This window comes from Oreochromis aureus, linkage group 23 (assembly GCF_013358895.1).
Source record: "Oreochromis aureus strain Israel breed Guangdong linkage group 23, ZZ_aureus, whole genome shotgun sequence".
Lineage (NCBI taxonomy): Eukaryota > Metazoa > Chordata > Actinopteri > Cichliformes > Cichlidae > Oreochromis > Oreochromis aureus.
The window spans coordinates 3,805,881-3,830,904 of NC_052963.1; the positions used below are offsets into that span (position 1 = coordinate 3,805,881).

The following is a 25,024-nucleotide window of genomic DNA, read 5'->3' on the forward strand; positions in this document are numbered from 1 at the left end:
ATCACAGTATTATGATCACAGAATATATTGAGTTACTGAGAGTGACCTGTTCTTTCACAACTGTTTGTAAAGGCAGTCTGCATGCCTAGGTGCTTCATTTTATCCATGTGAGGCCATGGAAGTGATCGAAACACCATGAATTCAATGATTTCACTGGGTGAGTTAAAACTTTTAGCACAATAGTGTATTAATGGTGGACTAGCAGAGGAAGAAGGCTATAATGATAGCAACATCAGGAAGGAGGACCAGGAGAACCTAAATACAAAGGATTGACAGAGGAGCTAGTGAAGATGTGGAGGGTAAAGGCAAAGTGGTCCCCGTGGCAATCAGAGCAAATAGGTGAGTAGCCCTAGCAGGCCCCAGGAACATCATCTGAGATCTCTGTCCAGAAAAGCACAGTCCCAGGAACAGCAAAGATACCTCTATAGAGGACCCAAAACTTGACGAATAGAAGACTGCCCACAGTGGGGTATTTTCTAATGTATTTTATTTTTTATATGTTTCTTTTTCTCATTTACACTAAACAGTAAATATGCTTATTGTTATACTGTAAATACGTTCTTTTTTTTTCCTATTATATATTGGTGACTTTAATTGGGAAATTTAGTTTCACCTCATGTAAATACATGTGCTTGAATGACAATAAAAATCCTTGAATCCTCAGACTTCTCTTAGTTACTAAAGCGATTGGGCATTTCCATGAGCTTTCCCTTAAATCTACATTCTGAAGTTATGAGTATGGGGCGACATTCATAATGATGATTTAGGCTTATGAAACCTTCCACCCTCTTGCCCACCCTTTTTACCCAATCCGTTATTCATCCGGCCTCTTCAGACTGTGTCACACAATATTTATCATTTGTTTACCTTTGCAAGCAGATCAGGTTTTTGCTTCACACTAACATATACCTTTAGCTCCTCAACAGCCTTGCATAGGTCTTCAGGCGTCTTATATGTAAAGTCTCTCTCTAGGTAGTCTTCCTCGGCCTGGTTGATCCACTCCTGCATCTCCTGCATCTCCTTCCTCAGAGCCATGGTCTTGTCAAGGCCACCTTTTAGAGCTGACTTCTTTGCATAGGCCTAGACAGATAACACATAGCAGCAAAGGTGCTTGGTGCTGAACACACATCTCCAAGAATGAAAACAGACTGTGGATAAAGGCTACACACCTGTTTGCAAATGTTTTCCCACTGGGCATTGAGTAAGTCCAGTTCTTTCTTGATATGCACAGCAAATGGAGGCTCGGCCTCTTTCTTTAGGTACAGGCCCACCTCGTTGATGCCATTGACACTGGGTTGGATGGTGTGAATGTCATTCACCAAAGCCTGGCCAATTGAGATATAGGTTATACAGGCAGACTATCCGAAAATTTAGGAATCACAGTTGATATATAGTCTTTGTTGGCTGTATCCCATATTTGTCTTTCCTTGAGAGATGTGTTCTAATCTCAGATACTGTGAAAACTTCATTATTTATTTTATCAGTTCTCAGGGGAACCTTAAATATATATATATAAGGAAATAAGCTTCTATATACTCTGGAATTTTGTTTTTGGTAACAACTGTAATTTGTTGCTTCTGAAAGAGATCTAAAATTATGACAGGATGCAATTTTAATCCTTACTGTGCACTGCTCTAACTGTTTCTCGAGTGCCTCAGAGTCTCCAAGTGCTGGCCATTCCTCATTTAGGAAGACATCGACATCTTCCATCCACTTCTTTAAAGTCTTTACGTCATTCTGACACAGAGAGAGGCAGACAGAAAGTAGAAACAGTAGAAAGAAATCTACACCATCTGATGAAGTCCAACTGTTCTGTTTCTTTATAGTAAGAACATTCCTTTATGAATTATTTTAGCTTTAATGCAAACATTTAAAAAGCTCTCTCCTGTTTACCTCAAACTGCATCAGTTTGGCCATGAGTTCCTGTATTCTTTGGGCACTGTCTGTCAATGTGGAGCCCAGTCGTCTCCAACGCCCCATGATGACATCCATCTCATTGCGATACCTACAGGCACACAGAAAATAATGGAGGTTTAGTACTTGTTTTCTATGCGTACATCTTGAATCTTTCTCAATCAACTTTCTTGTTAATTAAGAGCGCTAGTACTCCTTCTTTTTTCTTTTTTGCCTGTCCTGTTTGGCAGTGAAGCAATCAGAATTGTTGTCTGAAGGCCAAAAAAATGTACAACAGAATGGGACAAGTGGACCATTATGGCCTTTGCTATAATGGTCCATGTGATAGTCATATTTTATTAGATGTTCATTAGGATTTTTTATTTTGAGTTACTACAGTGACAACAGGCATGGCCGGGGGATGGAAAAGAAAGAGAACAAAGTAAGAGAAGCTGGAGAGAAAGTTAACAGAGGGAGAGAAAAGTGGAGAAGAAGATCTGCTTCAACACCTGCTGAAAAAAACAAAAGCAAAAAAACAAACAAAAACAGAGCAGGGAGCAGAAAAACCACAGCAACAACCAACATATGCATAAATAACAGTAAATAATAAATAATAAATGTTACTGAACAGCACGCAGCACAAATAATATGAGAGTGTATATACAGCTGTGTGTATGAGCGGGCTTGTGTTCATAAGGTTTCTCCACATAATAGTGGGTGTGGGGCGCCACAGCCCCGCCCCGAAACACGTGAAGTAGACCCAGGTCCCCCAGAGCATGAGAAGCCCAGGAGGACCACCGCAGGGACAATCGTGGCTCCCACTCAGTGAAGAGCAGAGGAGAGCCCAAGAGGGAGGTCACCCAGCAGCCACAGCGCACAAGGCCCGGGGGCCGCGATGACGAGCCCACAGGTTCTGCCAGCAGACCAGAGCAGACCAAGCTCCGGGGGGGCAACAGGGCCTCCTTCACAGAAGTGAAGAATAAAAGTGAAAAAGAAAAGTGTGTGTGTGTGCGGAGCTACCTGTGGACCCAGCCTCTTATCATTCAACCAGCCATCTCTGCTCTGCCATACCTACTTGTTTCCATTGTTCATTCACATGATCCCAGTAATTAACTTGTTAATCGTGATTCTCTGTGTCCAGCGGGACTCCTGGTCAAAGGTTTTGCAACAGAACAATCTGGTCAAAATGGACTCAGCAGACATGGATTCCATTTAGTAGTCCATCTCCACACAGGAAGCTTAGTTGGGAGACCACAAGCAAGTTGTCTGCTGTCTGGGTTCAAAGCAAGATGTCATTGTCCAATTGCTGTTGCTGGAGTTGCTGAAGCCAAGTCTCTGCCAGTTCCAACTTGCCAAATCTGGCCTCACCAGAAACTTTCTCTGGTAAGTTGGATGAAGCTAACCCATTCCTAATCCCTCTCTTGTTTTAATACAACTCTATCATAGTTGTCAATTTGCTGGAAATAACCTTGTGTCATATACTCTTTTGGATGATAATTATGAACATTATCTTGCTCATTGTACAGCTTAGGTTTTGTTCAGAAGTGGGGTGACTGTTCTTCTTCTGCTAATGGGAAGGTTGGTGGTTTAATTCCTGGCTGCATCAGTCTGCATGCCTAGTGTCCTTGGGTGAGATACTAACCCCAAGTTGCTCTCTGATGCATCTGTTGGAGTGTGAATGTGTGTGTGAATGGTAGATATAAAGTACTTAAGCATAGAAAAATAAGTGCTGGTGTGAATGGGTGAATGTGGCACGTTGTATAAAGCGCTGTGAGTCCTTAGGTAGAGTAGAAGAGCAGTATAAAAGAACCAGTCCATTTACCATCACTGCTCTGATCTCTGTGGCAGAGGCATACTTTGACCACTCTCCTCTCTGTTCTCCACCTCTTAAAACTAGCATCTAAACACAAACACAAACTATTAATAAACGGGAAATGTTTTAGTTAACAGCAGCTATTTTTTTCAGAAGCAATGAAGCAAATTAGCATAAAGTGCTAAATCTCCAAGAAAAACTAAGGAGTCTAGAGGGCCTGAGCCTCTGCAAAGATGGCTGAAAAGGGGCAATCTACTTCCCGCTACATGGGCACTGGGATCTGCAGAAGTGACACACCTTAGTTATTTGCATTACATATATTCATCTCTTACTTCTGACTGACATCTGGTGGTGCTTTCTGGAAGACCAGCTCCACAGCTGAAGTCAGGTAGTTCACATCCCCCTGGTGTTCAGCCAGAGCCACCTGGAGAGCCTGAGGATTAGCAGAGCGACAGACAGATAGAATGTCAGAGTAACAGTAACAGTATGGTAAATCCCAGTCTATTCCATCTATTTACATACATATAAACTAGATGCTGTCAACTAATTTTTGCTCTAAGGAAACATAAAGTTAAGTTAATCAAACATGGAACATCATTAATATTATATAATGTTCCTATGCATACAGTCAATTTAAGCACTTTACAATAAATTAGTCACATTAGTCACTCAGTGCTCTAGAAATCATGAATCATGTTTGCTAAATCTTTTGGTAGAAACGAAGGCGAAAACATGTCTCACAATGTGATGGAGCCAAAATGATTTGGGCAAAAATTCTTTTAACTTGTTTCCTTATACAATTCTCAGTGGGAAGAGGAAGAACAATTAATAGAGGGCATAGGCTCACTCCAAACTTGGCTACTGCATTAACATTTAGTAACAGAAAGCTTTTTGTAGATTTACAATTTGTTTTCTGCCATGAAAAATGAATTTCAGCTGAATAAGTGACAATGTTTCTGGTGCACTTAAGACTGGAGGTGGAAGGTGGAAGACCAAGGTGGCTCAGAGGCTAAGAGTAGCTTATTTTGAGAACAGCCCCTGGACAGGTCAGCTCTCAGTTTTAAGAGCATTTTCACAATCCTTCTGCTGCAACACTGAATACCAAGCAGTGAGGTATTAGGGACTATTTGTTCTCACAGTTTGGGATTTTTTTTTCCATTTCATTAGCGTGAAAGGAAAAACAAAGGAAAGAGCTGATACATTACAAAGCAAGTTGAAAATGTCCTTTATCAAAATTGCATGCAAGACTTTTCAGGTCTGTCACTGCTATGGGTATGCTAAAATTTTTCACTACCTTGTGTACACATTTAACAGGTAAAGCTGGACTTCCAAATTTGAACTTTAATATAACTGACTCCCATCATTCACTTCCATTCTCATGCCCTACACTTGTCTACAATTTCAAATGTACATTATGTTAATTTCTACAGTACGTTCAGTTTTAAATGTAACTCCTGTCATAATAAATACAGCTGCAGATTAATGGTTAATCTTGCATTTATTTAAGTTTCTTTATTCAGTATTATTACCCATCAAAAACAAACAGAAAGAAATACATTTCCATATGATTACTAACTAATAGGTAATCTGCCCCAAAGCCCCCAGAAGTGCCCCCACATCGCTGCCATGGCACCCACCCTACAACAACAGGCATACTGGGCCGACCCCCACCCCCAAGAACCACAGAGGACCAGACCCCATGAACCCCAGGATCAGAAGAAAGACATCAGAAGCAAAGGAGGGAGAGAAGCAGGAAGCCAATGGCAAAGCCCCCATACTGCAGGACCCCACCAGGCTGGACTGACCCACAAATCAAACAACCCATGTTCTAGTGGATATATCCAAAACTTCATTTTCTTCCATCATATAAAACATACACTATATACAAGTAATTTCTTCTTCTCCCCCAATTTCCTGATTGGGGAACATCAGTAAATTAGCACTACTTACCATCCACTACATCAAAATCCCAAAATCAGTCATGACATTTAATAACACCAAAATCAGTGATGAGAGAATCCTGCAATCCAGACTTTAATCATTTCAACTAGCTGTGCATAATAATGATCATCTCTCTTCAAGCTGTCATTTAACTCAACACAATAAGGTTGTTTTTAATATTGTCTCAAGTTTTATTTTTCAGTGGGAGAAGAGTTAAATTTCCCGATGACATCAGCACTCATCTGGTGCAACAGAAAAAGAGGTGATGCTGTTATCTGCAGAGAGCAGACAGATGTACATGTGTACACATGTGGAATTCCTGTCTTTATAAATGAGAAGAAGGAGACAGAAGATTAATTTCTCTGTATAATTATCTATCCATTCTCCTCTGCTTATCCAGTTTAGCCTATTCCAGCTCATTGACATTTATACCTATAGGCAATTTAGAATCACCAGTGCATGTCTTTGGACTGTGGGATGAAGTACCCAGAAAGAACCCATGCAGAAACGCGCAAACTCCGCACAGAAAAGCCCCGCAGAGATATACTATATCGAACCCAGGACTTTCTTGCTGTGAGACAACAGAGCTAACCACCTCACCACAGTGCTGCCCTATCTATAATTACCTTTAATTTCAGCCTACAAGGCTTGATCTCTCTGTTATTCTACATTACAGTTATCAAGCTTAGAAAGCGCTATCTCCATGCACACTTAAGCTGAACATAAGCAACACAGGCCTGAAGGAAAAGTCAAAGAGGCTCATGAGCATAAATTTATGTAATAAATTTGTAAATTTATGATATGCAGATTCAACATTTAAACTTTACTTGTCACATAATCTATATGAATGCAAACTAAATGTTAGTTTATATGTAGCAAAAGTAGGTAATATTTTAGTTAAAGTAAGAAGTAGCGAGGACAGCTGTCTTTGTCAATGGCAGTTGACTTTTTAAACACTCGGAGTAATTGAAACACTGAACATCTGAACATGACTATGGGCATACATCAACTACGTCCTTTTAATCTACTGTATGCTTATGATCACTATGGCTCCACTGGCAGGTCGACAACATCCAAGACAGGCCCTCACTGAGTCTGACTCTCCCTCCTATCTCATTGCAGGCTTATTTAAAGTCCAAACATCTATCCAATTCACTTCAATTTTATTTATATAGCCCCAAACCAAACTTGCTGTTAGATAATCTCTCAGTGTATATATGGGTCACATATTTTTGATCTTGATCAGCTTCTTCAATAAGAAAAGTTGAAGGGAGACTTTAAAGCTGCGATTAACATTTTACTTTAGTCTGCCAAATAGTGTATCATTTCCAAACCTCTGCCATCTTCTCATTTAGCCGGACGTGCCCGCATCGCATCTGCCTTCAGAGACATGCCGTGAAATAGAATTTCTTTTCTAGCCATCAACATAGAGTTGCCATCTAAGTCCTATTAAAGGTCAAATAGATAATATCCATGTAATGTAGGAGTGAATTATGGTCAATTTATAATGTCAGTCAAACAAAAACATTGGCCTGCTTCTCACTTCAACAGCAGTTAAAAGCCATCGTTAGAACTGTGTGTGTGCGTATGTGTTTGTGCATGCATGTGTGTGTGTGAAAATATACCTGATTGTCCTTTAGCCTCTGTTCCATGATTGAATATTCTGTAACAGCTGTTGATGGAATGGCCAGCTTGGCTTCACACTGTTGTAACCATGACAACAATGTTGATATTGTTTCCCTATAACGAGCTGGGGGCAAACTCTCCAAAACTAAAGAAAGACAAGAAAAAGATGAAAGAAAAGTGATATCTCAGAGAAGTCTATGCAGTGGTGTAAAGCATGCTGCCACTGGATTCTAGAGACATGCTCTCTGGAGTGAGGAATCACACTTCTCTGGCTTGCAATTTGATGGACAAGTATGGGTTTGGCATAATGCTGCATTGTTCCAGCCAGAGGCAGTACAAAAGTGACTCCTTTAAACTGCCTTCTAGTTTTTCTTTCCTTGCTTTCTATTGACTTATCAGTTCTGTCACTCATTAGCCAGAGTAAAACACACGGTGAATTAGCCTTAATACATAGTGTTTCATGCAACTTTACCCTACTGTCATCAGAGAATGGTAAATGGACTGATTCTTATATAGTGCTTTTCTAGTCCCCTGGAGCACTCTATACAACAAGCCACATTCACTGTATCTATGCTTTGAAGTGCTTGGGGTTAACATCTCGCCCAAGGACAAACTAGGAGGAGCCAGGGATTGACCCACCAACCTTCCGATCAGTAGATGAGCTGCTCTACCTCCTGAGCTACAGCCACCCTGTGGTAAGACTGACGTCAAAGTGAGTAGTTAGCATGTGCTCACTTGAGAGGATGGAACACAGAGATGTGCAACCATGGTGTTCACTCACCTCTAGCAGAACACGGATTTGACTTTTCCAAGCTAAAAAACGTCCAGCATGTAGCGGCAGCTTATTTAAACCAAATATTAACCCTCAGAGGCTACTGAGTAGTGTCTGTAATTGGTAAACCTACGTTTTCTAGTACAGGGAAGACAAACTGTTCTGTTTATTTATAGAAAGAAATGTTAGTTTTATTTGAAAAAACAAAACAAAAACAAAAAAACGCAGGAATACAGAGGAAGCCCAGTCTTAGTTTTCCACTGGTACTTGAACGCAGCTTATATTTTTGACGATCTATGTGAAGCTGACAGTGTCGATTTAAAAAAACATACTTGTGTAGTAGTATTTAAATTAAACACAAAATAAGTCTGCTTACCTCCTGAGCAGGAGGAAGAGCAGTGGCTGCTCCAGTCTGCACACCAAAATATAATTGGGCAAGACACTGAACCCCAAGGTGCTGCAGCTGTGGTCATTGGAGGGTCAATGTGTGTGTGAATGTTAAGTAGAAAGCTCTTAGGTGTAGAAAAAAGTGCTTGTTTTAATACGTGTATGAATGGGTGAATAAGACGTTGTACAGAGCGCTTTGAGTGATCAAGTAGAGTAGAAAAGCATCAAATAAAATCCGATCCATATATCATTTACTTTGTCTCTGCTAGTTACTGGAATTAAATAAGAATTTACTTCCAGATCAGTTAGCTGGAAAAAGCAAGTCTTCATATATAACAAGCTAGGATAGTGTCATTAACGATAAAAGTGACATGAACGTGTTGTTAAAAAGCTTCTAGAATTTAGAATTGTAGTAATTACCATGACGTAACTAACACGCTGACCTGAGAGCACCTACTCAGACACAGGGGACACAAAGTGTAAACCAGGTTAATAATATCTCACCAAGTTGTAGGTGCTTCTCTCTGGCCCTCAGATCCTCCAGGACCTTGTTGTAGTGTTCTTTGAAGGCATTGAGGTCAACATCCAGGAATGTTGCAGGGTCCTCGTCCCCTTCTTTCTCTTCCTTCAGCTCTTTGAGCCTCTTATCCAGGAGGTGCACCTGGGGCTGCAGTGAGGACAGCCGAGCCACCTCTTCCTATTTGGGGGGGAGGAAGAGTGTCACAGAGTATTAGTTGTACTACTCTATATAGACATGTCCAATAATAAATACAGAGTAAAAAGCTGAGTGTTTTCATTTCCACCCTATTAACCTTATACTCAATTAGTCTTATTTTACATAAGTACATAAATAAGTAAAATGGCACCTGTCTCTGTTTCTGTCCTGTCTTTCATTTCAGTTATGCCTCTCTTTCTTTTATTTATTCAGTTTGGTTTTGCTTCTTCTATTGTGTAGAAGTTGTCAAAAAACTGCCACACAAAGCCTGTATTTTGTGTTGCAATCCGAGTTCCTGCTTTTTAAGAAGCTCAAGCATTTATAAACACATCTGGTTAAGAGCAGGGGTTCCAAAGTCTGGCAAAATACATAAGTAAAGGCAGGCGGTTCATTTTGTAGCCCTTAATGCATTACTTTGAGACAAAAACTTTTTTAAATGTGACAATTCTGTTAATTCTGATGGAGGTTTATTTACTGTCAAAGACAGGACGACATTTTCAGAAAGTGTAATCATAATGTATAAAAAGTATGAGTAGACTTTATTTGTGTTCTGAGTCGACTGACTTATTAAACATTTTCTTAATAAGTGGAAATATATTAACCATAACAAGAACAAAAAAGTACTTACAGCAAAGTGCTATGCAAAACAGGTGCATGAAATACAGAAAGTCAAACAAAGCCAAATAAATGAATATGTCAAAATGGAAAGAAATAGAAACTTCTGAAATTTCTAACATAAAACAAAAAACATTTTAAAAAAATGAGGTGAAAAACATCAAACACTACGATGAAACACTGCAGTAAAGTAATCACATATGCTGTTTACCAATGTGGGTTTGGATTTAAGTGACAAATAATGACCAAAGTAAGGACTCGCTCACCCGACATCGGTCCAGTTGCACTTTGAGTGGTTCTGGTTCAGATGCCAGCGGGGGCTGAACTTTGAGCCAGTTCTCACTGCTGTCCACAGCCTGCTCACACTGCTCATACAAGCTGTAGAAGGCCAGTACCTGCAGGACACGCAGAGGAGAAAATAACCAAACACCCACACATTATTATCTTTTTAGTCTGTAGTAGAGAGAATGACCAGACTGGGTCGTGTTTACTCACACCTTGTAACTGTACCAAAACACACCTGTGATTCTTTATATGTCCTCTGCTTATTGTATTGTGAAGAATATGTAACATATGGTTCTATACCAAGTTAAATTGAAATTTTTCCCATACACTGACGGCTTGGATATAATGTGCATGCAGATGTGTGTACCTTTGTTTGAAAGGACAGCCATGCCAGTCTTTCTCCCAGCAGGGTGCAGAATCCTGCCCAGCGCTGGTTAAGCTGTTCTGCTGCCTGGGCAATGTCATCGGCACGACTCCCCTCTGGAGTAAGGGGGTAGGTTAGGGTTAGGTGGCAGTGGTGGGAGGATCAGAAAGAGAAAGAGTTGGCTGTCACACACACACAGACATATAGTAAATACCACATAACAGTTCACATAAACATGATAACTGCACACAAGAGTGCAGGTGAGAGGTGAGCCTCTGGCCTGTAACAGTCTGCTGCTAACAGAAACACATCTCTGTGCTACTAACTGGTATTTTTAATGTAAACAGATATTTACATTTAATGAATTAAATCTGTTCATACAAAGACAGTTTCATCTCCAAAAGAGTAAACTGAACCATGTTGGCTATATTATATTTGCACCTGGAAATGACAGCATCAGGCTTGCAGCTCTGACATGGAATCATGTCTTCATTATACTCCATAATGTCATACCAGGTAACTGTACTTTCCATAGCAGTTTGCATCTGAACACAGCAGCCTACAGTAAATGTGTTTGTTTTTTTCATTCCTGTCCTGTTACACCCCAATTACAATTCTAGTTGGTGCTATGTTATTTCTATTTTTCATGAATAACCTGCATTTAGTAGGCGACAACTGTCAGGAACAGATCAATTGAATTCAGTCACTTATGAAGAAGACAGTTAAACCAATTTTATTGACTTCATCTTCTCTTCATTGGGTGGTTGTGGCTCAGGTGGTAGAGCAGATCAGCTACTGATTGGAAGGTTGGTGGTTTGATCCTTGTTGATCCCAGTCTGCATGCAAAATATCCTTGGGCAAAATACTAACTCCAAGTTGCTCTCCGATGTGTCTATCGGAGTGTGAATGTTGGTTAGATTGCACTTGAGTTTAGAAGTGCTTGTATGAGTGGGTGTGAATGAGCCATGTTGTATACAGTGCTTTGAGTATTTTGGGAGAGTAGAAAAGTGCCATATAAGAATCAGTCCATTTACCATTTCATCATCTGACAGCAAGAAAATCGTTTTTGTCAGGGCCGATGGTGCGATATGGCAGCCTCGCTTCTGTCAGTCTGCCCCAGGGCAGCTGTGGTTACAACTGTAGCTTGCCTCCACCAGTGTGTGAATGTGAGAGTGAATGAATAGTGGCATTGTAAAGTGCTTTGGGTGCCTTGAAAAGCGCTATATAAAATCCAATCCATTATCTGATGAAATTAGTTTAAATAAAATTAGAGTGCTTATTATGGCAAATGGACTAGTTCTTGTGTAGCGTTTTCTACTCTACCTGAGCACTCAGAGATTTTGAATTACTTAATTCAAGGCAACATGTTAACCAGTACTGCTTGAATCCCATTTTATATAAACTTGGCACAAAAAATAAGGAAATGCATATTGGTTGATTATTTCTTTGTTGTAACGACTTTTCTTTGTAATAAATCTTACAGCATGGAAAGCCTGCTTATTTCTCCTTCAAAACTGTGCCACATTTGTAAGGAAAATGCATTTGTGGGTTGGTAGTAGTCTGGAGGCAGTCTCTGACAACTCCGTGGCAGTAAGTGTTATCTTGGAGGAAGATGACAGTGGCTGCAGAATCTGAGGGATGGCATTCCTTTCTTCAACCAGCATTTGTCACAAGCACGTGAGGTACCAGAAGATCAAAACATGAGTAGATTAAGCTGTGTGCCACTGGCAGAGAAGATTTGGCAAGTTTTTCAAGGGCGTAACCACACACTCAACTCTGCTGCTCAACCCACAAATGCATTTTCCTTACAATTTTGGCACCTTTAAGGAGAAAATACACAGATATAGCTCTGGCCAGTAAGTTGTATAAAGATCAGGAATGTTTTGTTTTAGGTTAGTGAAAAAAACAAAAGAACATTTAGTGTTTCTGTGTCACAAGGACAGAGTGAAGGACAGATGAGAAGTCTCTCTTTCAGTCCGTTTCTCCCTGTGAGTGAGTGTTTCTATGGAGACAAGGAGAGTGGGTGGGACAGGTGGAAGTGTTGCCATGGGAACAGACAAGGGGAGCATGCATGTCTGTGTATGCATGTGAATGAGTATGTAAGTGTGCAAGTTACCCTGCTCGACAAGGGCCTGTGCTGTGCGTGTGGCCTCCTGAAGCTTTCGGTACTTTTCTGGCCGCTCTCTTTCAATTGCCTGTGGCAAACAGACAGAGAGGTAGAGAGGATGGATGATGGACAAATCAATGTCCAATCTACAAAGCAGTATGAACCAGCTGTGGATCTTATTCTGCTGTCACACTTACAAAAACCTGTGCACAACTGGCCAGTTATTTAGAAAAGCATATATATTTTAAAAGTAATCTCCCAGACTGCTTTGAAGCTGATCTACTAATGAAAATATAATTTAAATTAATGCCTATTGTTACTAAATATATGAGAAATAAAACGTATCAAGAGAAGTACTAGTTTTTATACCACAATATTTTTGGTCTCAATTCAGTTATTACAGAACATGTCAGGTAACAGCAACATCATATCTAAAATAAAATCAGTGTGTTGGAGATTTTGGAAAAATATATTTGAAGACATTATGAGTTCTGCTGCGGGTCAGAGTCAATATTACGATTACGATTAATAACGTTTTTGGCTAAAAAAAAGAATCTGCGATTAGCGTAACTCAAAATCATAACATGTAGTGTGAAAACACTGTAAAGTAGCATTTGTTGCCTTATATTATGACACACACAAAAATGATTCTTCATGAATGAAGTATGTTTTTATTGATTAATTCATCACTATCATAAAAAACAAAACAAACAACAAAACTACATAAGTTAGCTAACCTAATGTTAACTTGGTGGAAGCTACTGTAGCTAAACCCAGCAATGTTATCTGTGTTTAAAACACTCAAATACACATTTTTATGAATGTGTTGTGACACAACATTATGTTATCGTTTGGATCAGCATATAATAAGTATAATAATAATAATAATAATTATTATTATTATCATTATTTAATAGTAGTAAGTCCATTTATTTCATTCTAAAAACCAGCAATAAACAGTAAAAACCAGCAATAAACAACTCAATCATAACAAATCACAAAAAAAAAAAGAACAATACAGTATCCACCTCTGAACCAAAGAGTAAAACAGTGAAATGTGGATTATTAAACATTAGGTCTGTCTCCTCCAAGTCTCTGTTAGTACACCACTTAATAATTGATCATCAAATTGACTTACTCTGCCTTACAGAAACCTGGATGCAGCAGGATGATTATGTTAGTTTAAATGAATCAACACCCCAGAGTCATTCTAACTACCAGAAACCTCGAAGCATAGGCAGAGGGGGCGGTGTGGCAGCAATTTTTCACACCAGCCTATTAATCAACCAAAGACCCAGACAGACTTTTAATTCATTTGAAAGCCTGATGCTTAGCCTTGTCCACCCCAGCTGTAAAACTCAGAAACCAGTCTTACTTGTTATCATCTATCGTCCACCTGAGCCTTACACAGAGTTTCTGTCTGATTTCTCAGACTTTTTATCTGATTTAGTGCTCAGCTCAGATAAAAGAATTATTGTGGGTGATTTTAACATCCATGTAGATGCTACCTGAACGCTACTCCAACAGAGGTCGATTATTGTGTGAATGCAGCACAAATTCCAGATTCTTCAGCTGTTTTCAGCTGAAACTTCAGCTTCTTTACCTCTTTTCAGAAGAAATTCTGCTGATTCACCTTTTTTCAGTAGAAAGTTCTGCTTCTCGGCCTGTTTTCAGCAGAATTTTCAGTATCTTCATCTCTTTTTAGCAGAAAGTTCAACAAGTTCACCTCTTTCCAGCAGAAAGTTCAGGTTTTTCCACCTCTTTTCAGCACAAATCTCAGCTTCTTCACCTCTTTTCAGGACAATTTTCAGTTTCTTCATCTCGTTTTAGTCACCTGAGAACCAGTGTGGCTCAGTGAGATAGGCAGCTGCCTTGAGACCAAGTGGTGCAGGTTCAAATCCTACATGTGGCTTTTCCCGCACATCTTCTTTCCTCCAACTCACCCTGCTTTCTTGACACTCTTCAGTGTAATCTTTCACATAAAGAAGTTTTCAGCAGAGTTCAGCTTCTACACAGTGTTTTCAGATTGCATAACACGGCATTCACACTGCATTTTCGCAGGAAATGCAACTCTTTCTAGTTATTCTAGTTGCTCCGTTTCTTTGCTGCTTAACTACTCCCTCAGTTTTCATCCAATTTTCACCATTCAAATTTTAACCTGTTCTGCTCTTTCTGCTGATGACTGCTATATCTTTTGGTGGTCATAACCTTTATACCTTTTGAAATAGCTTTTTATGCCACTTTTTGGCCCATTTTGATGAATAGGACCACATTATCAGTGTGATCACCGGTTTAGCTTGCTGGGCTGAGCCATGTTTTAGCTCAGTGAGATGAGCAGCCATTCTCAGAGCGGGAGGCCCGGGTTCGAATCCTGCTTATGGCAACATTTTTTTCAGTAAACAACTTTTTTAACTCTTGTTCAACACAAATTTCAGCTTCTTCACCCCGATTCAGCAGAATTTTCAGTTTTATCACTTCTTTTTAGCACAATTTTCAGCCTCTTCTGCTCTTTTCAGCAGAATTTTCAGAACTTCTTCACCTCTTTTTAGCACAATTTTCAGTTTCTGCATCTCTTTTTTGCAGAACATTCAGCTTCTTCACCTCTTTTCAGCAGAAAGTTCAACTACAAAGTTTTTCAGCATAAAGTCCAGCTTTTATCCCCCTTTCAGCAGAATTTTCTGTTTTTTTTACCCGTTTTCAGCACAAATTCCAGATTCTTCAGCTGTTTTCACCACAAACTTCAGCTTCTTCAGTTTTTTTCAGCAGGTAGTTCTGCTTCTTCAGCTGTTTTCTGCACATTCGACTACATGGCATTCACACTGCATTTTTGCAGGAAATGCAACTTTTTCTAGTCTTGTTAATAATTTTACTTCTTCACTACGTATGACTCTGGATACTGTAGCTCCTGTGAAAACGAATGCCTCAAATCAGAAGCACTTGACTCCGTGGTATAATTCTCAAACATGTAGCCTAAAGCAGATAACTCGCAAGCTGGAGAGGAAATGGCGTGTCACAAATTTAGAAGATCATCATTTAGCCTGGAGAAATAGTTTGTTGCTTTATAAGAAAGCCCTCCGTAAAGCCAGAACATCTTACTATTTGTCACTGATTGAAGAAAATAAGAACAATCCTAGGTTTCTCTTTAGCACTGTAGCCAGGCTGACAAAAAGTCAGAGTACTGTTGAGCCAACCATTCCTTTAGCGTTCACTGGTAATCACTTCATGAACTTCTTCACAAAAATTTTTTTAATCATTAGAGAAAAAATTACCCAAAATCATCTCACAGATGTAATATTATCTACAGCTACCTTTAGTACCATTGATAATTCATTTAGACTCTTTTCCCCCAATTGATCTTTCTGAGTTAACTTCAATAATTACTTCCTCCAAACCATCAACGTGTCTTTTAGACCCCATTCCCACTAAACTGCTCAAAGAAATCCTGCCATTAATAAATGCTTCAATCTTAAATCTGATCAACCTGTCTCTAATAGTCAGCTATGTACCACAGCGTTTCAAGCTGGCTGTAGTTAAACCTTTACTTAAAAAGCCATCCCTAGACCCAGCGGTCTTAGCTAATTATAGGCCAATCTCCAACCTTTCTTTCATTTCAAAAATTCTTGAAAGAGTAGTTGTCAAACATCATCTGCAGAGGAATGGCTTATTTGAAGAGTTTCACTCAGGTTTCAGAGCTCATCACAGCACAGAAACAGCTTTAGTGAAGGTTACAAATGATCTTCTTATGGCCTCTGACAGTGGACTCATCTCTGTGCTTGTCCTGCTAGACCTCAGTGCAGCGTTCGATACTCTTGACCATAATATCCTATTAGTGTGATTAGAGCACGTTGTAGGTATTACAGGTACTGTCCTGCAGTGGTTTGTATCATATCTATCTAATAGACTCCAATTTGTTCATGTAAATGGAGAGTCCTCTTCACGCACTGAATTAATTATGGAGTTCCGCAGGGTTCAGTGCTAGGCCCAATTCTGTTTACATTATACATGCTTCCCTTAGACAGTATCATCAGAAGGCATAGCATACATTTTTCACTGCTATGCTGATGACACCCAGCTGTATCTATCTATGAAGCCAGATGACACACACCAATTAGTTAAACTGCAGGAACATCTTAAAGACATAAAGACTTGGATGGCCGGTAATTTTCTGCTCCTTAATTGAGATAAAACTGAGGTTATTGTACTGAAAATCTTAGAAATAAGGTATCTAACTGGATTCTTACTATGGATGGCATTACCTTGGCCTCCAGTAATGCTGTGAGGAACCTTGGAGTCATTTTTGACCAGGATATGCCCTTCAATGCACATATTAAACAAATATGTAAGACTGCTTTCTTCCATTTGTGCAACATCTCTAAAATTAGAAATATCCTGTCTCAGAGTGACGCTGAAAAACTAGTTCATGCATTTATTACTTCCAGGCTCGACTACTGTAATTCATTATTATCAGGAAGTCCTAAAAACTCCCTGAAAAGCTTTCAGTTAATCCAAAATGCTGCAGCAAGAGTACTGACAGGGACGAGAAAGAGAGAGCAGATTTCTCCTGTATTGGCTTCCCTTCATTGGCTCCCTGTTAGATCCAGAATTCAAAATCCTGCTCCTCACATACAAGGTCTTAAATAATCAGGTCCCATCTTATCTTAATGACCTTGTAGTACCATATCTCCATGGGATCAGTCCGCCAGGGCCTCCACTACTGGTCGCCGCCCGGCACACAATGCACCACCAGACGTTCGCCCTCGGGCACCCTCCTCGAGCCGGGCTCCAGGGCGGGGCCTCGGTAACCCTATCCCAGGCAGGGTAAACTGTTCCCTCGATGTTTTCCTCATAAGGGTCTTCTGAATCGCTCTTTGTCTGGTCCCTCACCCAGGACCAATTTGCCATGGGAGACCCTACCAGAGGGCAAAAACACCCGCACAACATAGCCCCTGGGATCCCTGGGACACACAAACCCTCCACCACGATAAGGTAGCAATTCACGGAGTGTATTTGGTCACTACCCTCACCTATGGCCACGAGCTGTGGGTAGTGACCGAAAGAACGAGATCGCGGAAATGAGCTTTCTCCGAAGGGTGGCTGGCCTCTCCCTTAGAGATAAGGTGAGAAGTTCAGCCATCCGGGAGAGGCTCAGAGTAGAGCTGCTGCTCCTTCACATCGAAAGGAGCCAGCTGAGGTTGTTCGGGCATCTGACAAGGATGCCTCCTGGGCACCTCCTGGGTGAGGGATTCCGGGCATGTCCCACTGGGAGGAGGCCCCGGGACAGACCCAGGACACGCTGGAGAGATTATATCTTGCGGCTGGTCTGGGAACACCTTGGTGTTCCCCCGGATAAGCTAGAGGAGGTGGCTGGGGAGAGGGAGGTCTGGGCTTCTCTGCTTAGGCTGCTGCCCCCGTGACCCGGCCCCGGATAAAGATGGATGGATGGATGGATAGTACCATATCGCCCCATTACAGCACTTCGCTCTTGCACTGCAGGCTTACTTGTCATTCCTAGAGTATTTAAAAGTAGAATGGGAGCCTTCAGTTTTCAGGCACCTCTTCTGTGGAACCAGCTTCCAGTTTGGATTTGTGCATTCGTGGATTTGTTTCTTGTTTCCTGTTTTATTGTGAAGGTTGTCTCATGTCAGTGTGCAGCTTTGCTCCCCCTGTCTCATTAGCCCTATCTCTCCCAGCTGTGTGTCCCTCCTGTTTCCCATTCCTTGATGACTTCCTCAGTGTATTTAAGCCCCGTGTTTCTTTGTATCAGTGTCGCGTCGTACCCTCAGATTTGCCTGTGGGTTTCTGTGCTCAGTTCATGTTTTGTTCATTGCCAGCAATAAAGCTGAGGTTTTTCAGTTGCAATTCAGTCTCCGAGTCCTGCATTTGGATCCTCATCTCCGCCTGCCTGCACACAGAGCCCTGACAAATCGTACTTGTTATTAATCTCTGTCTCTCTTCCACAGCATGTCTTTATCCTGTCTTCCTTCTCTCACCCCAACCGGTTGCAGCCTGAGCAGCCATCCCTGAGCCTGGTTCTGCCGGAGGTTTCTTCCTGTTAAAAGGGATTTTTTCCTTCCCACTGTCGTCAAAGTGCTTGCTCATAGTGGGTCATATGATTGTTGGGTTTTTCTCTGTATGTATTATTGTAGGGCCTACCTTACAATATAAAGCGCCTTGAGGCGACTGTTGTTGTGATTTGGCGCAATATAATTAAAATTGAATTGAATTCTGTTTATCCTTATCAAGGTTGCGCTGGAGCCTATCCCAGCTACCATAAGATGAGAGGCAGGGGTACACCCTGGACAGGTCGCCAGTGTGTCGCAGAGCTAACACAAAGCACTAGCTGGTAAACATTGTGCGGCATTTAGTGGCTAAAAGTGACCTGTGAGTATTAGCATATCACATATGCTGTATCGATAATAGACAGATCACCACCGAACTTTTAGGCTGTACATACACAGAGAGCCTTTAAACCAACCAAAAAAAATGAAACACAATCACAAAGAATTTCTAAATTTGTACACACTATCAGTTTTAGAAAATTAAATTTTTTCCAGTTTTTTATTAAAAATTATACAGTTTAATGTCACATTGCACTCTGAAATGAAAGCATAGTACAAATAAGTAATTGGAGTTAAAAAAGGAATCAGTTTATAGACCAAAATGTATTCTAAACGTTTGACTCATCAGTAGCCACCTTTGGCAGATATAACAGCCGAACACACCCGTGGCTTTCTGCTACAGATATGGGAGTATATTTGATTTCTATTGTAGAATGAAGTTCCCATAAATGCGGACCTTGTAGGTTGCTTTGCTTTGACTCTTCTGTCCAGTTCATCCCAAACCAGCTTGGTGGGGTTTAAGTCTGGAGACTGTGCTGGACACTCCATGTTTTCAAGCTCACCATCTTTTTCTTTTTTCCTGAGGTAGTTCTGGCACAGCTTGGACTTATGTTTTGGGTCATTAACATGTCACCGACCCTGGATCCAGCAAAACAGCTCCAGACCATCACATTTCCTCTTCAGGATCTCACACACTGTGGAACCATCCTTTCACCTACTCAACTTCGTACAAAGATCCTGCATCATGAACCGAAGATTTGAAATTTTGATTCATCAGTCCATAATACCTTCTTCCAGTCTTCATGAGTACAATGGTGGTGTTTCATGGCCCAGGCAAGCCTCTTTGTCTTATTCTGACATCTGGCTTTCTTGCTGCAACTCATCCTGTCAAACCTGCAGCTCAAAGTCTTCTCTTCACAGCTGAAACTGAGACTTGCTTACTATGACCACTATTAAGCTGTGCTTGAAGCTGTTGTCCTGTGAGCCGCCTATCACACAAGCTGTTAACTCTCAGAAACTTGTCCTCTGATTCAGTTGTGTCTTTGGGTCTGCAGACCTCTTCCTGTCACAGTTTGTTTCTGAGTTCCTTTGATGGTGAAGGAAACTGTACTCACTGACACCTTGACTTTCTTTGCAGTTTCTCTGTAGGACAGACCTACATTTATAAGTGTTATGTTGGTCTGTCTCTCTTCCATTGTTTTTTCTCACCGTGTTTGTACCAACACACTACTTTTTGCAGTACAATGTTGTTCAACACTGCTTTTGCAGACAGAGGGAGTTGGAAGTAATCCACCGAGTTGGAACACCTGCAGGAATTAGTAGCACCAGCTTTCAAGGCTTGATCAAATTGTTTACCCATTTTCCCCGAACTATGCAAGAAACATCTCCTGGATGCACTGGCGCGCATCTTCAGTTATATATCCTGGGGTCGTCAGGTGTTTCGGGTCTCGCAACATCATACACCCTCGCCCAGGCGACCCAGCCAGGGGTGATCGGGCCCTGACTTGCGTACCAGTAGCTACCCACGGATCAGCTCTCTTAATCCACAGCCACCTTGTGGCTTTCTCTTCCGCTTCACTCACAGCCTGGATGGCCCTCTTCTTGGCTGCCCCAGCCACACCCAGCCGGCCAAGGACTTTGCAGGGTGACTGTCCTGCAAAGCCCCTTGTTGAGGTTTAAATTTATAATCTTAAATGCTTATATGCTGATTATATTGCATTATATAAGAAAGGCCTAACTCTGAGTACACTCTGTGCTAAAAAGTGCTGAGAGGAAACTGCATGGTTTTGCAGAGCATGCTTTTGCAGCTAGAATGAAGTGAAAGTAAAACCCACTAGGCTGTTTGATCAAAACTTAAAGTGTGGGTGACGTCTATATAAATGAGTAGGCTTCCTGTTTGTGCTTCAGACCTGAGCTTGTGTGTTCGTGTGTTCAGGTCTCCATATTCCGGAATATGTAAAAATAAAGATCATTTGTAAAGTAATAAGACCACTTCTGTGTCCTTTTTTGGCCGTAAAGAATCCAAAGAACCGGAATTTAATACTTGGTGCCAGTGACCCGGATTCTTGTGCAGCTGAGAGGACTAATTTGGACCTTAAGGTACGATCTGATATGAGGTGGACAACAGATCCTAAAAGAGGATAGGTAAGCGCAAGCCTGTTGAAAATTGTGCACATTGGATGAATTCTAAATTAGTTGTCCACCGAATGGATGATTGTTACCATTAAACTGGCTCACTAGTGGAAATTAAATTTAATTGTAAAATCTGTTAAGTAGATTTCAGGTGACATGTCCATGATAATTTTGGGTAATTAGAAATATAGAAAAGTAAAGTTTGGGGATATTTGATGAAAGCTCATTGTTGTTAATATTGGGGTGGATGTTTAATTGTTGTGACGTATATTTGAAGTTGGTGTGTTATATGTGTGTTACATCAGCCAAGGAAAGAGATTAGATTAGGACATTTGGTCAGGGAATTTTATTCCCACATTGATGATAGGGTTGGACCCGGGCATCAGATAACAAACTGGCGGTTAGAGTCCACAGTGATGCTTCCAGAATTATTTAAATTGTAGGACGGAGACGGCATTTCTCTATGGGTGCAAAATGTTCTGAGTGTGATGGCTCCATCTTGCGGCGGACGCGCTGCAATTTCCTGCGGCGACAGGGTCATCCGGGTGATACCCGCGACAGGTAGGGACAGTCGTTAATAATCAGTGGTCAAGCACCACTTTACTTGCACCGTTTGACCGACAGGGGCGGGGTCCCGGCCGTGACCATTCAACATGACTGACAGGTGAGCTTTAAGTAAAGCTGTAAGGCGCAAGTGGGATACTTAGACGCTGCAGGTGGAGCTTCCTGTCTAGCCACGGGAAGCGGTTATAAATTAATTAGGGCCTAGAAATTTGACCGCTATCGGAGAGAGCGTTCCCGAAGCGGGGTGATTGACCAGGAAGGTGGGCGAACCTGGGCCTTAGAGGCTTTTAAAGTGGTTGAAAAGTTAGGTGTACCGGTACTGAGGTTTGGAAAATGTGATATGGAAATGAAGATGTGATATGGTAATGGAAATAATTTATCTTGGCAGTTACTGGCAGTCTTTTGTTATATATAAATGCGTGAATGTATAAGTGAAGTGTAAAATCGTCATTTGGATGAATGATTAAAGGTGCACATTGTTTTGAGAGAAAAGAGTGTGTGAGACGACGAAGTTCAGGGAAGTGTGTAAAATGCTGATGAAAGTATTGCGTGAAATAAGGGTGAATTGTTTTTAGATCAAGACTTAGCAGAATTACAAAGGGTTTATAGACTGTAAATATAAAGAAAAAACAAGAGTTCGATTAGTCTGTAGAAACAGGAAAGAGAGAAACAGAAAAATATGAGTGTGTGGCTGTGTGTGTGAAAGGAAGTAGTGTGTGTGACAGGAACTTTGCATGCCCATAAAAGGAAACTGGCTGATGTGTGTAGTGTGAGACCAGGGAGAGAGACTTAGGAAGGAATGTCTTAAAAAAAAGTGATAAAATGATATTAATTAAATGTTTTAGTGTATTAATACAGGTGGACTTCTCTCAACCTGGAAACTTGAGTACAGCGGCAAAATGATAGATTAACAGAAGTGGGAGGAAAACAGGCCAGTCTTTGGCTTAAATTTTTACAGCTTCACCTCTCATTGTCTCATTATCCTGAGAAGAAGCTTAAAGGACAGTCAATCTCCTGATGAAGACAGAAGACAGACAGAACACCGTGTACTTGAAGAATTAACAGCAGGCAAAAAGACAGTGCAACTGAACTATAACACTGATGACTCCAGCACCAGCATGTAAGAAAGCACGTGATGCAACATGCATGGTGAATTACAGGCTGGTAAGAACAGTGGGACAAAGAACTGTGTGAAAGCACTGGACACTGAGTTTCATATTTGCCATGCTTGGAGTAATCCTGAAAGAAATAATAATAATAATAATACATTTTATTTATAGGCGCCTTTCAGACCCTCAAGGTCACCTTACAGTAGCACGTAAACAATACCATAAAAAACATTAAAAAAAATGTATATATAGCAAACATGGTAGATAAAATTTAGACATAAACAGTCATAAAAGTATAAAAGCAAATATAAAAACTGAGCAAGGTAAAAATGGCCTAAGACAGATCAGGTGTATGCAATTCTAAACAGATGGGTTTTGAGTAGTGATTTAAAAGAGGTGAGACAGTGTGTGGTCCGTAGAGCAAGTGGAAGTGCATTCCAAAGTCTGGGGGCAGAACAACTAAAGGCTCTGAGTCCCATGGTAGTCAGGCGAGCAGGTGGAACTGACAGAAGGGAAGCTGAAGAAGAGCGGAGTGTACGAAGGGGTGAGTATGTATGGAGAAGATCGGATAGATATTGAGGAGCGAGGTTATGAAGCGCTTTGAAAGTGAGAAGCAGGATCTTGAAATTGACACGGAGGTGAATTGGGAGCCAATGGAGCTGTTTAAGAACAGGTGTTATATGTTCAGTGGATCTAGTTCTGGAAATAATACGAGCAGCTGTATTTTGAACCAACTGCAGTTTATGGAGGGATTTATGAGGTAGACCATAAAGAAGAGAGTTACAGTAATCCAGACGAGATGTGACAAGAGCACTGACAAGTATGGCGGTACTGTGTGGTGTGAGAGCCTGAAAAGATCAAGAGAGAAGCAATGGAGAGAAGAAACGGCTGATTTGGGCCTGTGTTGATCTGCAAGGCCCCAAAGGAAACTGTGAGAACAGTGAGAGGTGAACCTGGACGTGATATAGTGAATGGATATGGGAAAATTGGATTGAAGGCTGAACTTATGGAGGTTTAGAGATGTCCACCAAATCACAACAAAGAGGTAAACAAAAAGAAGGAAAAATAAAGTGAGAAAATAACTAACAATTATATTAATGAATAGAAAACACACATACACAAATTGTTACATGTGAAATTATTTTTGGAAAGAATCAGAAGTGAGACAGTTTGAAACCAAAGCTCAGTGAAAAGATGCATGAATTAAACCTGATTATATAATACATATGGAATGAAGAAGCAGGCTTACACTGAACATTAACATGAAGACATAACAAATGCAATGAAGACATGCTTACACTTACATACATGACATAAATTGGTATTTCTGACCGGAAAAAGAGAAGTGGGTCGTTTAGGCACTCATGATAATAATGAAAATGTTTCAGTGTTGTTGTCTGTAGGTGCAAGCAGACCTGGACCAATTTTCCACATGCAGCGGTCGGAAGAAAGTTATAGGTTAACATGACTGGGAACGTTCAGGCCGAGGTTCTGGTTGAACTGGCTGAGGACAAGGAATGCTGTTATTTAAGGTGGGAAATCAAAATTTGGGTTAGCAAACTGAGGAAAGAAAACTGACTGCTAAGTGGGAAATTGTGAAGGAGTCTGAAACACTGGAAAACATTTACAGAAAATCACACACACAAACAGAAAATGCATTACCCTTACAAATATAAGAGAGCTCATGAGGATTAGACAGTTTGTTGAGCATGTGAGTGTGTCTATGAGTGTTGAAGTAGTGTGAATTTAGCACATTTAAACCCTGAAGTAGTTTTAAAAGAGTGAATTGGAAGTGCTCTTGTGTCGATTGAACAAAACAGGTGATTACTGTAGGAAGAAAATAAAATAATTTAATAGTGTGGTGAGATTTAAATATGCCTTTCTCTTGTCACGGTGACTTCCTGAGATGTGACTCAGTATGCAAATTAGCTGAAATGAGTGGTGAGAAAGAAGTCTGTGTGACTGAGGCTTTCAAGAGAGGAAACATAGCAGACTGTTCAGAAGTGCAGAGTTGGACAAGAAATTTATAATTTAGTGATGACATATTGTTATAACGGGTTTATATCTTATGCTAAATCTAAGTATGTTAAAGTGCTTAAAGGGGAACATTACTGTGTGGAAACTGTGTGGCTTTTAACAAGATTTTCTGTGTATTTAGCAGGTGAAATTATGTCAGTTGACCTCAGACTCTCAGGACGCTGTGGAATCTGAGGCCAACAACTAGATATGATGTGGGGAAAATGAACAGAAGGAGCGATTTTAAGTCTGATTTCAGACTATGTAAGTATTAATTAAACCAAGAGTAGGGCAAAACTTTTGTGGCCCTGAAGTTCTAATCTCCATAGCATATCGATAGATTAAT

The 25,024-nt window shown here is 40.7% G+C and overlaps 1 protein-coding gene across 1 annotated transcript in view; it reads right to left on the reverse strand.

Moving 5' to 3' along the window:
• The window catches only part of LOC116316656 (dystrophin-like), a 233,304-nt gene that overhangs the window by 93,477 nt on the left and 114,803 nt on the right, over window positions 1-25,024 (reverse strand). The window contains exons 21-30 of the mRNA XM_039607248.1: window positions 12,528-12,606; window positions 10,415-10,527; window positions 10,029-10,157; window positions 8,937-9,129; window positions 7,273-7,418; window positions 4,039-4,139; window positions 1,894-2,005; window positions 1,624-1,737; window positions 1,170-1,325; window positions 910-1,080 (exon numbers count right to left, since the gene is read on the reverse strand). Coding sequence (XP_039463182.1) covers window positions 910-1,080; window positions 1,170-1,325; window positions 1,624-1,737; window positions 1,894-2,005; window positions 4,039-4,139; window positions 7,273-7,418; window positions 8,937-9,129; window positions 10,029-10,157; window positions 10,415-10,527; window positions 12,528-12,606 — 1,314 coding nt within the window. The remainder of the gene's footprint in view (window positions 1-909; window positions 1,081-1,169; window positions 1,326-1,623; window positions 1,738-1,893; window positions 2,006-4,038; window positions 4,140-7,272; window positions 7,419-8,936; window positions 9,130-10,028; window positions 10,158-10,414; window positions 10,528-12,527; window positions 12,607-25,024) is intronic.